The sequence below is a fragment of the Desmodus rotundus genome, chromosome 8 (genome assembly GCF_022682495.2).
Source record: "Desmodus rotundus isolate HL8 chromosome 8, HLdesRot8A.1, whole genome shotgun sequence".
Lineage (NCBI taxonomy): Eukaryota > Metazoa > Chordata > Mammalia > Chiroptera > Phyllostomidae > Desmodus > Desmodus rotundus.
In genome coordinates this window covers 11435957-11454888 of record NC_071394.1, presented here as the reverse complement: position 1 = coordinate 11454888, position 18932 = coordinate 11435957, and the positions used below count along the sequence as shown (strand labels likewise).

General features: G+C 47.4%; 1 protein-coding gene across 1 annotated transcript; it reads right to left on the bottom strand.

Moving 5' to 3' along the window:
- Positions 1-397: 397 nt before the first annotated feature.
- On the bottom strand, positions 398-15805 carry C8H8orf76 (chromosome 8 C8orf76 homolog). Its single transcript, XM_024572180.3, has 6 exons — positions 15644-15805; positions 11860-11955; positions 10968-11111; positions 7368-7825; positions 3640-3772; positions 398-709 (listed from the first exon to the last, which is right to left on the bottom strand). The coding sequence occupies exons 1-6, from the start codon at positions 15758-15760 to the stop codon at positions 512-514; spliced, it is 1146 nt and encodes a 381-aa protein (XP_024427948.2). The 5' UTR covers positions 15761-15805; the 3' UTR covers positions 398-511.
- Between the last annotated feature and the right edge of the window lie 3127 nt (positions 15806-18932).

The window sequence follows — 18932 nt, the reverse complement described above, 5'->3', positions numbered from 1 at the left end:
GTCACCCCGGGGACTTAAGGCAAGCTAAGTGACGCAGTGTGTTGGGCTGACACTGCCACGGATGACCACGTCTCCACCGCACCTATGGAACTGATGTGCTAACGTGCTGGCTGCCAGGGTCAGTTGAGCCTCAGAGCCTTGCCTGACCTTGACACAGCCTTCAGTTCAACCATCTTAGTCACTCCTGACGAATTTACATAAACGACCTGAATACTTATGCTGCTGGTTATAGGTAGTAACTGTTTTTAGAAGACTATAAAATCTAAAAGCCTCTTTTACACACTTTCCCAACAGAGAACTTCTAAAGGGGTAGGAGGCCCAAGATGAGTGAATGGCAAAAATCTAAAAAGACAACAAAAATCAAGAAACTGAACGCTGAGGAAAAAATGTGGGAGATAAGCCATTTTTATAAATAATCATTTTTAATTCACTCTATTCCATGATTAGCAGTGGCTTCTCTCTGAAGTCAACAAGGCAATTAACATTGCTGGATGTTTTGTTTTCGAAGGGACTACGAAGCGATTTGTATCTGTGCGTGGAACTGACGTTCAAAAGAACAGAGATGGTCTTTGATCTTTCTGAACCACTTGTCTTCAAATTCTTTCGGAGATGCAATCACCAAGGCGCTCAGGGCTGCAGAGCCCACACACTTCACCTCGCTGTGAACTTCGTCTTTTATTTTTTCTGGGACGATGTCTTCTCCCATAACCTGCAGCAGGAAGAAGAAAGCCCTGACCCTGTAAAAGGGGCACCGGACATGGCATGGGAGACTCAGCTAGTCTTCGGTGACAAGGGCTGCCTACAGGCAGAACTCCTTCCGCAGCTCGGGGACCAGCCCTGCAGTTCTGACAGACTGAAGAGATGTTTGATCAGAGGTAGTGATCTGAGGACCGCTGGGAAAACATCATCCATGTTTGTAGTCCCACCTGTCCCCGTCCCCATCCCAGCGTGAACAAAGCACTGATGTGTTAACACGGCAGGGGTGCTGGTCAGCCTACAGGGAGGCCAAGGCGAACTTCTCATAGCTCAGAGCGTCTGCTCTTGGCGAGAATACAGCTGCGAGTGATGCTCCCTCCCTGAAAAATGACCGAATGTAGCTGCTGGGAGCCGGAGGGGGACACACAGATTCCTTCTCTTAGAAGTTCCCCAAAGAAGTCAAGCGCGGAGCCGGGCCCACCCCTTCCTGACCCAGAGACACTCAATCCTTCCAGAAAGGTTACCACAGCAACCTCAGAGATTTAAGAAGCATGCTTGCCCTCTGAAAGCACAATACTGCTCCCTACTGGTCAGAATCAGACTAAGCTTCTGTGTTTCTTTGATAAAACACCCACAAGGATAAGACAAATTCTTGCTTTTTGGGTGGCAGGAGGGGGCGGCTAAAGAGCTATCTGTTCAAGCGATCATTCTCTCTGGGCTCAGGTGAAGGAGAAACTGCCACAGAACAGAACGTTCCAGGAAAGCTCCCTGGAGGGTGTGGATTGCGGCTGGTCTTTCAGGGTGGGAGGAGTCAGTAGGTGGAGGCGGGAAGACCCACCATGAGATGCGGGCACAGATTTGTGCAGGGAATTACTAGGTTATAAGTTTGGGGCGCTCTCTGAAAGACCTTGGACATCATTATCAAGGCCTTAAACTAGACCTGACTCAGCTAATGGTCTCACACTTTAGTTTTTAAGCAAGCAGGTAACATGGTCAAAGCAATGCTTGTTTGTGACATTCGATATTATTTACTGTCAAGTGCACAGCTTAGTGGTCAGACAATTGTATAATTTACGAAGTGACTCCCCGGTAAGTCCAGCGCCCACCTGGTGCCACAGCTATTACTGTGTTACTGACCGTATTCCCTGTACTTCACAGCCCGTGACTGGAGCTACCAGCCTGCACTTCTCAATCCCTTCCCTTTTCACCCAGCCCTTAAAGCCGTGTTTTAAGAGGAACTCGGCAGCAATGTTCAAGATAGATGTCAGGGGAGAGACAAAGGAAGCAAGGGGAGACAAGCCAGGCGTGGCTGAGAGTCACACAGGAGGTGGTGAGGGCTGTGCTGTTAGCTAGTGGTGGAAGAGGAACAGAAGGTGGAGCCTGGAGGAAGGGGGGCTTGTGCCTGGCTAGAGGTGAGAACAGAGAGGAGCTCACAGCTGGTGAGCTCCGAGGTCTGGATTAAAAAAAGAATGACAGGATCAATGGAAAAAACTAAGTCTACAATGAAAAAAGGGTTCTCTCCAGCTCTCTCGAATACTTACTGATGGCCAAGTATGCTAGATGCTGATGAAAGACGGACGTGTTTTCATGAGTAGTTCCATTTTAGACATTTGTACCGGAAGTGACAGTAGAATAATCAATAGTCATCTCAGATAAGTGGCTCAGTAGGTAATCAGCCTGAGACGGGAGACGAGCTTTCCCGAGGAGGGAGCAGCGACACAGACGGGAGGTGGTCACCCAGAGGGGGCAACTGCGAGCGTGGTCATGGGTGCTGTGGGGGAAAGGCAGAGGGGAGAGCACCTAAGGGAAACCTCAGGCACACGTTACCTGAGACACAGAGGAAGCTAGTGGTTCTCAAGAGGCAGAGGGACAGTAAGGAACGCGGGAGAAAAGCAGACTAGTGCAGCCTCTCAGAGCAAAGGGAAGAGGAAACAGGGAGAGAGCGGCCCACAGCGACAAGCCTACAGAACACGAAGGACACAGACTAAGGAAAGGCCACAGTAAACTCAGGAGATAAGGGTTCTCTGTGCATGTCTGTGGGCCCAAGGGAAAGAGCCCAGAGAAGGGGGAAGGTTGAAAGAGGCTCCGAGAGAACCGACAGGAGAGTGTGATCCCAGAGAGGAAGAGGAGCCAAGTGGGAGCTTAGCTTGGGGAAAGGAGGAAGGAGCCGGCAATCGCAGATTTGCAGTAAGTATTTCTTGAAAGCACGTTGGGATGTACATGGATAGTTATTCTCACGGCAAAAGTCCCCGAGCTATCAACTGTCAACTAGATACTAAAGGACCAGAGTGAGTAACTTAAACGCAGGGATAATCTCCAAATGCCATCCTAAGACATTTCGACAGTGTATTTTTTTAAAAGCTAGTGAAGGTTTAAAAAACTGACATCTGAGGGTCTCTGCCGCCATCAAGGCAGTGGCAGGGTGGAGCAGATGGATGATGGACCCGTAGCTGGATGGGGTCCTGCGTGGCTCTGCCAAGTAAAACCTGACCTTAGGCAAGTCAGAACCTCAGCCCCGCCCCGCCTGTCCCACTGGCTGCTCTGAGAACTGACAAAGGAGAAAACACACAAGAGCCCTGCACAAATGCCAACAATCATTCATTCATTTATTCAGCTCAAAAAACAGTTACTGGGCATTACGACGGTCAAGCAGGCAGGGACTCCTGAGGACCAAGCTGTAAATGACACAGAGTCCCTGCCTTCTAGCACACTGCAGGAGAGAGACGATGAAGAGGCCGCTTTCAGGGGTGAAGTGACCAAAGGCAGGTAAAGAAAGACACAGAACTCCTTCAGAGGGAGAGATCGGACCATGCCTTTTTTCTTTCTTTCTTTTTAAAGATCTAAAAGGTTAAAATTTAGTTTTTTTGAATAAAAAAATGGTATTGGAGCCAGGAAAAATATCTATGATGCCCTGTTTCACATAAACCCTAGGGGAATACTCACCTCAGTTATCAGCAGCAAAGTGTCTTTTGGGAAGCTGAACCCTTTCATTTTATCTTCAATTTCCTCCTGGGTCCTTAGGTTCCTCTCCAAAGCGAACGATGTTTGCTGAGACTGGGAGAGCTGAAGCAAAAGCCTGAAAGACAGAGAAGTGGGGATGTGGAGGGCCCCAGCAAGGAGAGCAGTGCGGAAATGCTCATGTACAGCCCAGGCGGTCAGCCGGATGAGAGTCTGCAGGCTGACCAGCGGGCACGCACCCTCGTCTGCAGCCTCTAAGCTGCTTCTTCCGAACAAGGCGCCCAGCTTTACACTGGGGAGTTGTCTTTCCAAAAATGCATAGACCAAAGCTTCTCAAAGAAATCTTTAGAGCGCAAGGCCGTAGAGGGCGTCCTGCAGGAGTTAAGTAATCGAAAGCACAAGTAACGAGGAGTGAAAAGAACGAGCCTCCCGGTGAAAGAAAGGCTCCTCCCCAGACCATGGGGATGCCTTCCTTTGCAGTCAGTGCTCTGCGACCCTTGCATGTCCCTAAATCCACAGCAAATTGACCGCAAGGACTAATGGAGGCTCCAGCTCACTTACCTTACCCAAAGCAGGGCCAAACCTTTGAGGACCCTCCAACAGCCACTTTGCAGCAGCCTCACCGCTAACTTCCCCATCACGGTGAGAACTGGTCTTGGCACTCCTCCTCCCTCCTGTCCACCTCACGTGGCTCCCTCACTGTTTTCTTAAGTATTGAATGTGTAGATTTTTCCAGTTTCCCTCAGGCCTCACTGGTCCCTATTGCTGCACGCAGAAGCACTCAGCTCTCCTGCTCACTCATTCGTGCCTTGGGGGATGTACCCGCACTCCACTGTAGGCACTGGGAGCCACTGGTGCGCAAAGCAGACAGGTTCCTGCTTCACAGAATGGAAGGAGAGAGCACAATTTGAGGCAGTGATGAGTGCTGTGAACAAAAAAATCCAAGACTGGGTGGATGTGGTGTCTACTGCAGGTGGGGCGGTGGAGGAAGGAAGGCTTTTCTGAGACAGCACTGAGGCTGAGGAGCTAGCCTTGAGACCTGGGGAAGGAGGCGCCGAGGGGGAAGGGACTTGGATGCAAGAACTCATTAACCTGTGTGAAAATCACACAGATCCCTGTGGGAGGCACGTAGCCAAGAAGGAAAAACATGGAGTAAATGAGAAGAAAGGTAGGGCCAACTCACGTAGGACCTCACAGGCGGCGGAAAGAAATGTGGAATTTGCGTAAGGGCGATGGGACGTCACTGGAGAGTTTCATAAAAGAACTTCACCCAGTTCACAGTCACCCTGTTTCATTCTAACCTGTCTGCACTACCTACCTAGCCTCTGGAGGAATCTACCTTTTCCAAACTTGCTTTCTCCCTCTTGTCCCTGAAATTACTTGAAGATACAGCTTACACGTGCTCCTTCTACTTCACGTTCATTCATTCCTAACCCCCTGCAATGTCACCGCATCACTAAGAACCTGCCTTCTCAAAGGTCACAAATGACCTCCTACCCTTCAAATCCTCTCCTCAGAGGTGGTCCTACCTGACTCCTCACTGCCACCTGATTGCCGCTCTTTCCCCAAACTCCTTAATCTCTGGTGCCCTTCTGAGCTCAGCATGCGTTTTCTAATTAAAGCTCCAGCTGGGCATCCTACAGGCAGCGACCTGCACCCTAAACCTGCTCTTTTCTTCCTTCTGCCTGTCCTGTCTCAGGGAAAAGCACCACCTCCACCCATCCACCCAAGGTCGCCTCTTCCAAGTGGTCTCTGACTCCCGCGCTCTCCCCGCCTCACCCCATCCTTCCCATACGCTCTGCTGCTCGCCAAGTCCTGTCCATTGCATCCTGCGGAGACATCCATTTCCTTTTTTATTGCCCCTGTGTGCTCCTAGGTCAGGGCCTCATTACCACCCACCCATCAGTCCGGTCCCACAGTCCCTTCACTGGTGTCCCAAGCCGCCAACTCCTCCTGCCAATACCTCCCGGCAGCCGCCAGACTCCGGCTCAGGGTCTCAGCCCCGTCACCGCACTCAGCATTTAAACCTTCCAATACTCGTTGGGCCTTCAGCACTAGGACCAGACTCTTTAAGACGACGTTTAGCATCTTGTGCTAATGAAAACAAAGACAGAAGTACAACATTTACCAAGTGCTGACCGCTTACGGGCACGGCAGTAAGTTTCTCGGAAACCTTAATTCTCACAGCCCCGTGAAGGGGGCAGCTCCCCCATTTCTCCATCCGTCGAGATGAGGGAATGGAGGTGAGGGAGTTTCAGTAATCTGTGCAAGGTGGGACAGTGAGCCAGTGGAGGGGTCCAGACTCAGAGCTCAATGACAACAACTTATCAGGCTCCTTAATATCAGGTCTGACTCCAAAGTCCTGCCTCCCACATGACTGTGCTACCCCGGCCTTGTGGCCTATGCCCGCCTCTCCCGCTCACACCAAAGCTGTTTTCCCCGCCACACCACGTGAAAACCCTGCCACAGCCACCCTTTCACCCATGGGGCTGTGCTGTCCTTCCCTTTACCCAGATGCCTCTCCTCCTGTGGGGAACAGTCGCTGGCGACGGCAAGGTGTTCTGGAAAGAACACAGGCTCTGGGGTCAAAGGCCGGAGTGCAAATCCTGGCCGCACCCCACAGCGGTGCCACTGTGGCATGACTCTAAGCTGTTCCCTAGTCGCTACAGTGGGGTCCAACATCCACCGCAGCGTGGGGCGGAGTAGTGTGAAATCACGTATGCAAAGCACCTAGCACACACGTATCTACGCGACTGCCACACGCTCCCCGCAACACTCAGCAGGAGCATCGCTCCCTCTGGAAAGGCTTCCTCCCTCCTGCCGCTGGGCCCGCCCCGGTGCCGGGGGGGGGGGGGGGGGGGGGGGGGCCAGAGTTGCGCTCACACGACAACCCACTGCTCCGTGACTGTGCTGCTGGCCACGGACCCTCCACAGGGCTTCCTCGACACAGTGAGTCACGGAAGAAGGAAAGGGGCTCTTCCCTAACGTCTTTATGATCCCAGCCCCCAGCGTGTGCCCGGCACGCGGCTGTAATTCAGAGTACCTCTGACTTAGTGACATAATCAACACTAAATAAATATCTGACTAGTCTGAAATCTGCCAAATAGATATCGTTCTCAGTAAGTCTGTTAATCAATAGTTCTTGAATTCTCCAGAGTTAAAGAAGAAAACCAACTCTATGTTTTCTGGTATCCCCCCTACGCGAGTCTGTTTCTCTCCTAAGTTACAGAACTGGCCACGTGTACGCCCTTTCTCGTGAACGCTTTCACACTATGGATTCGAAGTACCTGGCGTCCCTCAACCCCAGGACTTCCCTACAGAATAAATGAAACTTTGCTTACTCACATTATTAACAGTGATTCAAACATAAGAGCAGATTTTCTTCAGATTTCCGTGGAGCATGAGTGAAAAATTCCTTGTTGAAAATACCGCTTCCCCCTTTGCCAATGTTTCATACATTTCTTTCCCTAATTTCAATGTTTTCCATTTTAATTTTTTATCGAGTAATAATACAAGTTGTATTCTTGAGTTTGTCTCTCACTCTTACACACTTAAAGGCCACGTTCAAAGGGTTCGTCTAGACCATAGGAAAAAATCTCAAAAACATACACTCAGCGTCTGGCCTAGAACTTTTTGAACGTTGTAATCAGAAACATAAAACTTTTACTCTGAGCTCAGTATCACGTCCATTGTTTAATCCCCTGCTCGTTTACCTGGTTCGTACGAGGGAGGCACATGCTTTCATCTGAGTCTCTAGCAACGCTGCTTCTCTCTTTTCGGCCACAGAGTCTTGAATACTAGTAAAAGCGTTCTCATTCTTCTGGTTATTACAGCTGCTTGTTTCCATGGAAAACACAGAGCTCTCAGGCAATGTCTCAGGGCAACACAAAAGATGGTCTTGTCCTGAGTGTGGGAAGGAGGAGTTGGTAGTTTTGTCACTTGAGGTGAAATTGTTCTGTGTGTGAGATGACGCAAACGATGCGGAGAGATCTGGCTCCAGACCCAGGTACGCCTCTGCCAGCCTGCCCCAGTTCCAAGGATTAAAAGGATGCAAAGAAATCAGTTTCTGGAGGCAGAAGATGGTGTCCCCCAAGTCCGGCCCGCCTGACCAGATAGCGAGCTGCAGGTGGAGCACAGTGGTTAAGTGGTCTGTGTTAGTTGCTTTACTTTCCTAAGGAGAAGAAAGAAAGGCAAAAGCATTAAACTGCGGAACGTTCTCTAAACGAAAACGGAGGTTCCTAAAAACGCAAGTTGTATATGTTATAAACCCGAAGTATCTTTCAGCAGCTACACCGGTAGAGTGAACAAAATATTTTTCAATAACTCTCAGTTTGAAGCCACAAACGCAGAACATCACATACTACCCAGCAAAGCAAACACCAGTCACTCCCAAACATCCTAACATCACAACCGTAACACAATTCATGTGACGGTGGTCTGACAAAGTTCAGTACCAAAAATATAAAAGCCAGTTTATTTTCAGTTTTTATTATAATCTTTATTGTCTTTAGCCAGACAGCTGAGAGACCCAAGCCAACCTTTTATACCCTGGGCTAATGGTCCCATTTTAATTTCCAGGCTTTCTAAAAATCCAAACGGCAATTTCCTTGAGAATTCAAATGAACTCTATGTCCAAAGTTCCCTTGGCTTAGACATCTTAAGCAAGACAGCCTGAAGCTCTGTGTGTTTCATGCTGCAACATAATTGAATCCAAATGCCTTCCCTGCTAACTATGACCAAGGCCAGAAAATCCTTTTCAAGTCTCCACCACCAGAGCCACCACCTCTTGCCTAACTTGCCATATGGCAAAAGCCTGGGGGTTAGAGAAAACAAGACTTTTTTCCCACAAGTTAAAGTCTGGAGAGCAGACAGCAGACAAAAAGACCTTTTAGCTGATTTTAAGTCAAAGGATAGCCTGGCCATCCAGTCTCTAAGTCAGGCTGCCACAGGGAACTACACAGAGTAAGAAATACGAGCAGAAGGACCCAGTACGCAGCCCAAAGGAATGGGCCCACCGAGAGTGAACGCTTTGGGAGATTTCTCAATGGTCTTATACTGAGTGAAAAGAGGGGAGCGAAAGCCCCACACAGCCCATTTGGTCACACTGTATCTGCCCAGTGGCAGAACTGATCTGGTTTATTATTGCTCTTGTTTAGTGTTCCATCCTTCTAACAGACCAGTAAGTTCCAGAAGGGATTCAGTTCACTGCTGAACTCCTAGTACAATGCATGGCACCTGCACATAACAGATGTCTAATAACTGTTGAGTAATACCTCTTCATGTCTTTCATTTATAATAGGGAAAGTATTATGTAATACAAATGTAACCTTTCTTCTACAAGTGGTCTGGAGGGATTTATGCTGTTTAAAAACATTTTCATACTGACAAAGCAGTGTATGTTGGGGTACAGGTTGTTACGTACAAATTTTTTTTAATTTTTTAAAGGTTTTATTTATTTATTTTTAGAGAGAGGGGAAGGGAAGGAGAAAGAGAGGGAGAGAAATATCAACGTGTGGTTGCCTCTCATGTGGCTCCCACTGGGGACCTGGCCCACAACCCAGGTGTGTGCCCTGACTGGGAATCGAACCAGCGACCCTTTGATTCACAGCCCGCGCTCTATCCACTGAGCTACACCAGCCAGAGCGTTACATATAAATTTAAAAACAAAACATGTGGTGCCAGGAAAGAAAACCATGCAAACAGGCAGGGTTCTTGAGATCAGGTGAGGAGACCCAGAGGAAGGGGTGAGACCCACCAGCCTACAATGCGCATTCCCCGCCCCCCAACAGTCCTTCCCCAATGGGGTGCCCAGAAGGCTGATGATAATTCTCAAAGTCCTGACAGGGGAGCTAAAGATCTTCTGACTGGTCTTCCTCCTGCCTGGTAACCACCCCAAGCTCTGGAGACCTGGCGCCTGCTGACCAGCAACAGATCTTTGTCTGAGCCACAGAAGAGGGGACTTGCCCCTGACACGAATCTAGCTGCCACTGCCTTCAGTGGTCTGGGCGTGGAGGACAGTGCGCGGCTATGATGCGCAAGGGATGTGAGGAAGAGGGAGGTGATGGGAACACGGAGCAGTAACAGGGGAACAGGGATTGACATCTAGAAGAAGGTAGCAGAAGGCTGAAGTTGCTGTTAATTTGTAAACCGTGGAGACTAAGAATAAACACTTAAATCCTACCAAGTTCACTGTTCATGCCATGTGCTTCCTTAACGAGGTAATATTATTTTCCAGCTTAAGAATTAACCCACAATTAGTAGAGGGGAGAAAAAGAAAGAAGGAAACGCAGCTATTTGTCATGTACTGAAGACAATTACCACCAAGGTTTCCTCTCACTGTAAGAGGCGGGGGTTTTATGCAATGAACCCCCCAGAGAGCAAACTGAGGGATTTCTCCTAGTTAACGAGAAAGAGGGCACTTTAGGCTGACCTTGGCCGACTAGATCCACACCATTCAACACCAGTGACGTGGTGCCTCATTAGTCCCCTCTAAGGAAGAACACTGGTCATCTATAAACTAGGAATGGTCTACTGAAGACCAATCCCCATTTAAAATTTACACAAATAACCACAGAAGTAAACCATAAATGCCTTAATCCAAAACCTAAAAAAGAATCTAGAATTGTAAAGAACTGCTTTTCTTTAACCCTTAATAAAAAATTCTGCAAATTCCATTTAAGAAAAAAAGGACTATTAAAGCTTGGCTTAGTATGATATTTAGTCACTTTTTGGTAACTTTTTTCCCTCTTTACAAAAGTAATACATGTTCATTGTAGAAATTTTCAAAAATAAAAAATCTAAAGAACATAACAGATCACTGATAATCTTTCCATTCAGTATTTACTCCTAACAAAAATAAAACCTTTGCCCTGGCTGGTGTGGCTCAGTGGACTGAGTGCCAGACTGCAAACCAAAGGGTCACCGGTTCGATTCCTAGTTAGGGCACATGCCTGGGTTGCAGGACAGGTCCTCATTTGGCGGCGCGTAAGAAGCAATCACATATTAATGTTTCTCTCCCTCTTTCTCCCTCCCTTCCCCTCTCTCTAAAAATAAATAAATCGAATTAAAAAAAAAAACCTTTGTAAATGAGATTTTCAGGCAATGAAGAATATTGAGCATAATACAGGAAAAATATTATAAGAAAATGATTATGTCTAAAGCTCCAAACTGTCCATCATAATAAAGGTCTTACGCCAGTGGCAATTTCTTCTGCTTCTCCAACTCACGGATTATTCTATTAGCAAGAAGCTGGTTTTCGCTTTGTTTTTTAGAAAATATTCAACCCTCCGAGGAAAACAAACGAAACCACTCACCAAGTTCACAGCCATCTCCAGGGCTTCCGCACGCCTTCCCAGGCGAACTAGACACCGCGCCTGGCTTTCTTGCACATCCCTTTTCATGGCAAAATGTGTAGGTGGCAATTTTTCAGAAATACTGGAATATTCCTGCAGGGCTTTCTGGCAATTATTTGTTAAATAGAGGAAATGAAGAGAAGGGATGAAACGAAAGGCAGAACACATAGTAGAAGAAAGGATTCTGTTATGGAAATGATTTGTTTCCTGGGAAGGAGGAGGTAATGTGGTAAGCGACCCCTACAGTGAGCTGAGGAAGACTTGAGGGTTAGTCAGTACTATTCTTCTAAAAGGCACACAAGAAATAGCTGGAAAATATAATCACCACTGCCATAGAAAACATCATAGTACAGTAGGAAGAACATTCTGGAGCCAAACAGACCAGGGTTTGAACCCTGGTTTTGCCACTAACTTGCTATATAACCTTTTCATCAGCGAAACAACAACAGGGCCCTTATGAAGATGAAGTGAGATCTACATGCAAAGCTGGGGCCTAGTCGCTGGCTCCTCCCTTTGCTTACACATTTTGGGGTGCTTTGCTTCTGTGGCACTATGAGGTGTCTGTGCTATAGGCTCCCACATAATGAGGCAATACAGAGCCTGGGGAAACCAACTATAAGGATCCCCAAAAGGTGCATATACTGAAGTTACAAGAAACAAAACAAATTATATAGAGCCTCATTGAAAAGGACAGACACTTGGGGTTCTAAGGCGACAGACACATATCACAAACGATAAGTTCATCTTCACAAACACTCCTAAGTCAGTAGCCCGTCACTGAAATGTGCCGTAACCTACAGACCAAGAGCCCATGGCCAGCAGCGCGGTGGGTCTTACACACGTGGACTTCTACCTGATACTCCTGCCGTCTGTAGGCCAGGTCCCCTCTGAATTTCTTGATAGTTAGAGCTTCGACGTCATCACTGCTCTCCGTTTCCTCATAAAACCACTAAAAATTGTGAAAATAGCATATTACACAGAACAAAGCTATGCCCTTCCCACCTTATACTCAGAAGCAATTTTCCATAAATAAATGATAAGCCTCAAAAAAAGACATAGTTCTTTAGGATGAGACTCAGAGGAAAACATCTGGCATCGAAGCGTGACAGTTTTTATTAAACTCTTTTTATTAAAATTATCACAATTAATAAACCTATCAACAATATGAAGCCTCTCAACTTAAAAAAGGCATGCAAAAGTATATGGCTTTATCCACAGTATGTTCTTTTTAAATTTTGATGTTTTAAATTTTGCTTTTCAGTTACCGTTGACATTCAATATTATTATATATTAGCTTCAGGTGTACACCAGAGCGGTTGGACATTTATATAATTTACGAGTGATCCCCTGATAATTCGAGTACTCACCTGGCACCTTATATAGGTATTAGCACATCATTCCCTCTATTCCCTATGCCATACTCTGCATCCCTGTGACTATTCTGTAACTACCACGTTGTGCTTCTTAATCCTTCACCTCTTTCACCCAGCCCCTCTCCCATCTGGCACCATTAGTCTGTTCTCTGCGTCTATGAGTCTGTTTCTGTCTCCCACAGCATTTTCAATATGGGGTTTTTGTGATGCCTGGGAACCTACATTTAACTAGCAGAATCCCCGCTGGTTCTTTAGACAGAGATATGCTTTCTTGTAGAGACATTTTAGAGCGGTTGGAGTAGAGATTGGCAACTCTTATTGGAAAGAAGAATTATCATTACAGAGCTATTATGAAAATGTCGTAAAAGCAACAAGTAGAAGCTAAGCAAAGAGGGGATAATAATTAGGTTCAAAGGAGGCTTTCATGTAATCAAATGCCAAACACCTCTGGGAGAAAAGTCTCAGGAAAAGCCCATCTGGAATATTTTATCCATCTTCCTACTGATTTAAACCCTGTGCGTAGAAAGGAAAGTGAGGCTGAGATTTTTTGATTATTAAGTAAAGAATGCTCAGATGAGGATAGAAATATAGAAAAGCAACATTTATGGATATCACAATAAAGAATTCAATTGTTAGAAAATAAAAGCTCAGATGACAGAAAGCACACAGTGTGCCAGTTCTTCCAGCAGCTAACAAATCTCATTCCCCGCCCCCCCCCCCCCCCCCCCCCCGCCCGCCCCAGCCCTTACAGTAAAATGCCTGCAGGCTGAATGAAGCCTATTCCCAGTTCAGTACTATTAATTCAAACACCACTGCATTCACACTGGTTCTAGCATCATGTCAAAATTGCTTGGTTCTACTTTCAGAACAGGAGCCCAGGCATCACGGCCCCCCTGTTAGCTTAGTAAAAGTGTCTCTCCTTAGCCTGATGCATCGCAGTGGAGAAGGCTAGTACCCACTGTTCCTTCTGTTGTCCCTGAAGTGCCGTGTAACTCAACAAGTCTGAGTCCTGAGCCCGTACTTTGCCTTTGTACTCTACTGCTCTCAGTCCCATATGGTATTAGATTATGAGTCAACCCCAACTTCTTGAACAACTATGCAATTGCGAACCTCCATCCAATTTCCATTATCCAAATGGGAAATGATCCAGCAAAATCAATTTTCAAATGATTATTTTTATTCTCCCATGTAATCTGCATGCCCGCAAGAATTCAGCCATGGGATGGTTTTTAACACCCCTTTCTGATAAGAGGAAGGAGGGAAGAGCCATGAACAAGGGTGGGCCTAAGAGGTGAAGTGCTGAAGGCGAACGGCTGGTCCCACATGGAACCTGAGCCGGCAGAAATCTTCTAGCCCGTTGAGGGAAACCAACAGCACTTCAGTCCGGTCTCTTTGAGTTTCTGGGCAGTATCGCACACCAAACAAATTCTAAAGAAAAGTGATTTCTGGGTTTCACTTGGTAAGCATATAGTACATCACACAAAGTATTATTAAATACCCGTATTTATTATCAAATACCTGACAAAGTACTATCTCACTTTACTCTCCTAATAAGCACAAGAGCCAGCAAGTATTATTTTTCCCAAATGACAAAAAAGGAACTGACACCTTGGAAGGCAAGGGGAAAATACAGCCCACACTGGAATTCAGAGGCCCTATCTCAGAACCATGGCTTTTAATGCTATCCAACAGGGGTGCCCACGGGCCATATGCAGCCCAGGATGGCTATGAATGCGGCCCAGCACAAAATCATAAACTTACTTAAAACATGATATTTTTTTTGTGATTACATGTCCCAATGTATTTAATGAGTGGCCCAAGACAATTCTTCTTCCAGTGTGGCCCAGAGACACCACAAGGTTGGACACCCCTGCTCTACAACATGACTTCCCAAGCCCATTCTGTTGTGAGTTTACATTGGTCAATACTAAAGGTAACTTCTGAAAGACTGCATGTGGTAAGGAGACACTGTAAGTGAAATAAAACAAAAGTACAACTCAGTAATTCCTGAGTGCCTGGCATCTGTAAGTACAACGGTGGTAAGGAAAAATGAGACAATACATGGAAAGAAGCCCAGCTCAGCGCCTGGAACAGGTGAGTTTCTGATAAACAGTAGCTATTATTGGTGAGACGCGATTCACACGTGCAATACGCTTGACCCTTGAACAACACGAGTCGGAGCTGCGTGGGTCCACTTATACACAGATTATCCTCAATAAGGACTGTAAATGTATTTTCTCTTCCTTATGATTTTCTTAATAACTGTTTTCTCTTGCTTTCTTAATGGTAAGATACGGGTTATAAAATATATAACATACAAAATATGTATTAATCAACTATTTTGTTGGTAAGGCTTCTGGTCAACCGTAGGCTATTAGTAAAATTTGGGGGGCAGTCAAAAGTTATACATGGATATTCCATTGTGCAGGGTTCAGAGCCCTAGCCCCACACTGTTTACGGCTCGACTGTAATACAAATACTAACTCAAAATATTCACGGAGTTCCCATAATGAGCAAAACCTGTTGGGCACCGGGGAGGGCATTAAGTCAAGCGCCCACTCCCAGGTGATCATTTAGCACTCAGGGTCGAAGAGCTTTATGGGATACTGGCAGGTGTCTTAACAGAAGCTAAAAGGGTGGGGGCGGGGCTGGGGGAGGAAAGGAGTCAAAGACAAACATTTGAGGTTGGAAAGGGGAATCAGAAAAGACTTCGAGGAGGCAGCGTTTAAGAAGCGCCTTGAGAAATGGATGCAACTGAGCGACTCTGGCCATCAGAGCGAGGTTAACGCCGGCAGGGGTAAGTCACTGAACGAGGACAGGTTCATGGGAGGAGGGAGGACGTCGCCGTCTGGGGGGCAGACAACGCTAAGATTTCAGAAGTGGGCGGTGGCACGCTTCTGGGGCGCTGACTGCCCGGCTGCACATTCCATGCAGCACGCCTGTGGAGTTAGTGCAGATTTTGGAGCGGGAAAGGGAAGACCACAGTCACAGAGAGAGACCCGCCCAACACCAGGGGCGAGCTCAACGCGGACAGCGCGGGGCTTTCCTTGCGCCCTCGGGGCAGACTGGGCCGGGCTTCCGGAGTGGGGGTCCGGAGACACCCGTTCCTAGTGGTGGTTAGGGATAACGCCAGGGTGGGCTGACGGGCAATCCGGGGAGGCTGCAGGCGATCCCGCGGGTCCCCGCGGGAGACGAGCCCGCGGAACTAGGGTGACGACTGGGGGCCGGGTGAGGCCCAGAGGCCCCGCCCTGCTGCCCGCCTACCTCCGGCTCGCACAGCTTGGCGCCGTGGGACGCAGGCGGTCCAGATCGCCGCTCCCGCTCTCCTTCAAACACCGAATCCTCGAACTCGCCGCCGAGCAACCAGCTCCCGGTCTCCATCTCGTGCCATCGGCGGGGGCATCGAGAGGAGGCGATGCCCAGAGCGGTGCCCACGTGCGGGCCAACGCGGAAGAGCGCGGCATACTGGGATTTGTAGTCTCTGGAAGGGCCAAACCGAGGCTTGGCCTGCTGCAGGTTGGGAGTGGCTGTTGAGCTGAGACTTTTATCTGGCTCTCAAACTGACCGAACGAGGGGGACAGAGTTTGGCTTCTAGGTTTCAGGAGACGGGCAGAACGTTCCTTATATGCACGCATCAAAAAGCACTGGCCCTAGGGTAGCTGTTTAAAACCAGTAGGTACCAATTTTTGTCATCACTATGATATTCCTGACATCGTGTTAAGCACTCTTTTTGCACTTCATATACTTTCCTTATGAAAGGCATGTGATTCCCATTTTGCAAATGAAGATGTTGGACTTATAGAAGGTAAGTAACGTTCAGGATCGATTATTACGTTGCGAAGATCTGGGAAATAAATGAGTCAGTAATTCCCCACGTCTCCGGAGAAGAGACACCACCAGTAACAAAGACCAGGGTAATTCACGCATTTACAAAAAGAGGACATAGAGATTTATTTACTCTGGGGGCTCCGTCAGGGAGGATTAATTTGGCCTGGAGAAACACCGAATCTCAGAACTCTAAGACTATATTGCTTTCTTATACTTTCAAGATGTTCCTTGAGCCTAGGATACGGAGAATGTTGACAAAATACCAACCGATATTGTACAGCCCAGCATGACTACTGTGCCATGTTACACAGCCGCTAACAGACATGGAGCTTTACTCTGGTTTTCCTATTGGATTTCATCTCACCAGTTCCTCTCCCACCATTTGCCTTCCAGGGTTCTTCCAACACAGTTTTCCACCCCACACACTCACCCTAGGGGAGCCTAATCCACAGCCCCATTCGCTAACTGAACAGTGCTCTCCAGCCAGGCTGGTCCTATCTGCAGTCAGCCTCCTCCGCGTCTTCCCCTCATCCTACAACCTTCCCTGCCCTTACCAAGTACCGCCTCACCATTTCTTCCAGCAAGAAGGCCCCTCTCAGTGCCCTCCATCCGGCTGACTCCCCAGAAGCCTTTCCCAGTCCCCAAGTCTTAGCTGTTCGGCCCTTATCTGGGATTACACAGTACCACGGGGCGTTTCTCACTTCACACTCTCCCTCGGTGCTCACTTGCCTGTCACCCTCAGGAGGCCGTGACCTCATTCTAGGCGGGACGTCGCCCTGTCTAGCACCGAGCATCGTAGGGCACCCAATAGGCCTTCACTGCGCATTTGTTGAATGGGTTAAGCATCATACAATTTGCACGTGAATCCTCTCCCTTCTATACCCTGAGCTCCTCTAGGGCAACACTTGGTACACAGTATTCACTTATTCATTCTGTGCATAACCAGTGTGTTCTTGAGGGCCTCCCCTGGGCCAGGTGCTGAGGACATACCTACACTCACGGTCCTCGGTCTCAACGAGCCTAAATTAAGGTGGAGGAGACACACGACAGTCATGTGAGCAGCCTGAAAACGCCTTTCAGAATGAAATCCCATCTCTTCCTTTCCTTTTCTTACACAAGCAGTTTTCCTCTGGGCACCTTTTCTTTGTTTCCTCGGATATCTGTAAATATTGCTTTTTTTCCTTTTCCACCTTTTTCTGTTTAAGTAAATCATCCCCTTTCATTACAGGCATGAATTGCATCCCACTAATTCTTTTGGGTATTTATCAACTTATTTTAACACATTCAGCTTCCTCATTTATTTCCCATATTCTGTAAATTTTCATAATAGGTACATTCACTGATTCAACTAAAATTTGAGACACTGTATCCTCAGAGTGATAAGACAGACAAGATCCTTGCTCTCGTGAAACTTAAGTTCTTGTGGGCAAGTAACAAACAAGTAAACAAATGAACAAAGTAGTTTTAGACCATGGTAAGTGCTATAAATAAAACCAGAAGAATGATGTATGTGAAAGAGACTACCCCAGGTGGGGTGTCCAAAGAAAACACTCTGAAGAGGTGACCTTTGAGTTGAGCCTGGCATATGAGGACGCCCAGAGGTAGCTTTGCAGATGGAAACAAGAACAGCTTAAAAGCTGCAAGGCCGAGGAGCGGAAAACAAGCCCTAGTGCTGAGGCAGAGAGTGCGAGAGGGAGAACTGGCTGGGGGCCTGAGACAGGAGAGCCAGTAGCCAGGCAGAGTATATTGCGTGTTCGGTGCGCGTTCATTGAGTGAATGAATAATCTTATGACCCGAAACTCCAAATGTTTTATCTTACCAGCTTCTGGGTTGTACTTTCTGGCATGGACTGTGCATGGTGCCCAAGGTGTTGGCTTATTTTCCTGTCACTCCCTTGGCTGGCATATGATCTTACTATGTAGCTGAGTTTTGGGGCCTCTCTGCCCCTCCCCCAACCCATTCCCACTACAAATCTCAATTTAATGCCCTTTTATTCAGGCCAGCAAGTCTTGGCACAACTAAATTTCTCAGGACTGGCTCAGTTCATTGCATTCCAGTACCACAGGCTGTCCTCCCAAACATAAACATTCTGCCAATAGCAACCATGTGCCCCACCAGCCTGGCATTGCTGTTTCTCTCTCCTGGCTCCCAAACTCACAATCTCTAGTTCACTTTGACATTTACTGAGTAACAATTTTGTGAAGACTCTGGCTAGGCAACGGTTAAGGGTGAGAGCTCTGGAGACAGCTCAGGTTTGACACCTCCAACCCTTCCTGTTTGTGAACTGGAACCTCTGCCACCCTGTTTCATCCGTTATACGATGGGGATAAGAGCAGTATCTACCTCATGGACTGTCCATGGGGACTGAGAGAAATCATGGAACCCTCTCAACCTCATGCTTGCCATGTGGTAAGTGGTCGGTAAACGCTAGGTTAAAAAAGATTTTTAAAAAGTGTGTTCTGCCTTGAAAGTGCTCTAAGCTAGCGAAATGGATGTAGTTACATAGCCAACTTGACAGGTACTGAATAAAGTACATACCAAGACCTGTTGGGCAGACATAAGGGGATCAGTTAGTACTGACTAGGTCAGGAGATACGGGAGGCCTCTAGGGGACGCAACAACAGTGCTGGTGGCATGAGAATAAGGACAAGCCAGATTGAGGGAATAAAATTCATTATTACTTCAATCAAAGCAACTGACCTTGGGTAGCTCAGTTGGGTCACAG

Coding starts and splice junctions, on each gene's coding strand:
- C8H8orf76 (XM_024572180.3), bottom strand. CDS start 15,760: ATGGAGACCGGGAGCTGGTTGCTCGGCGGCGAGTTCGAGGATTCGGTG. Junction 3,773..7,367: donor GCCTCCCTCGTACGAACCAG/GTAAACGAGCAG, acceptor TCTGTCTTTCAG/GCTTTTGCTTCAGCTCTCCC. Junction 710..3,639: donor CTTTGCTGCTGATAACTGAG/GTGAGTATTCCC, acceptor TTCCTGCTGCAG/GTTATGGGAGAAGACATCGT.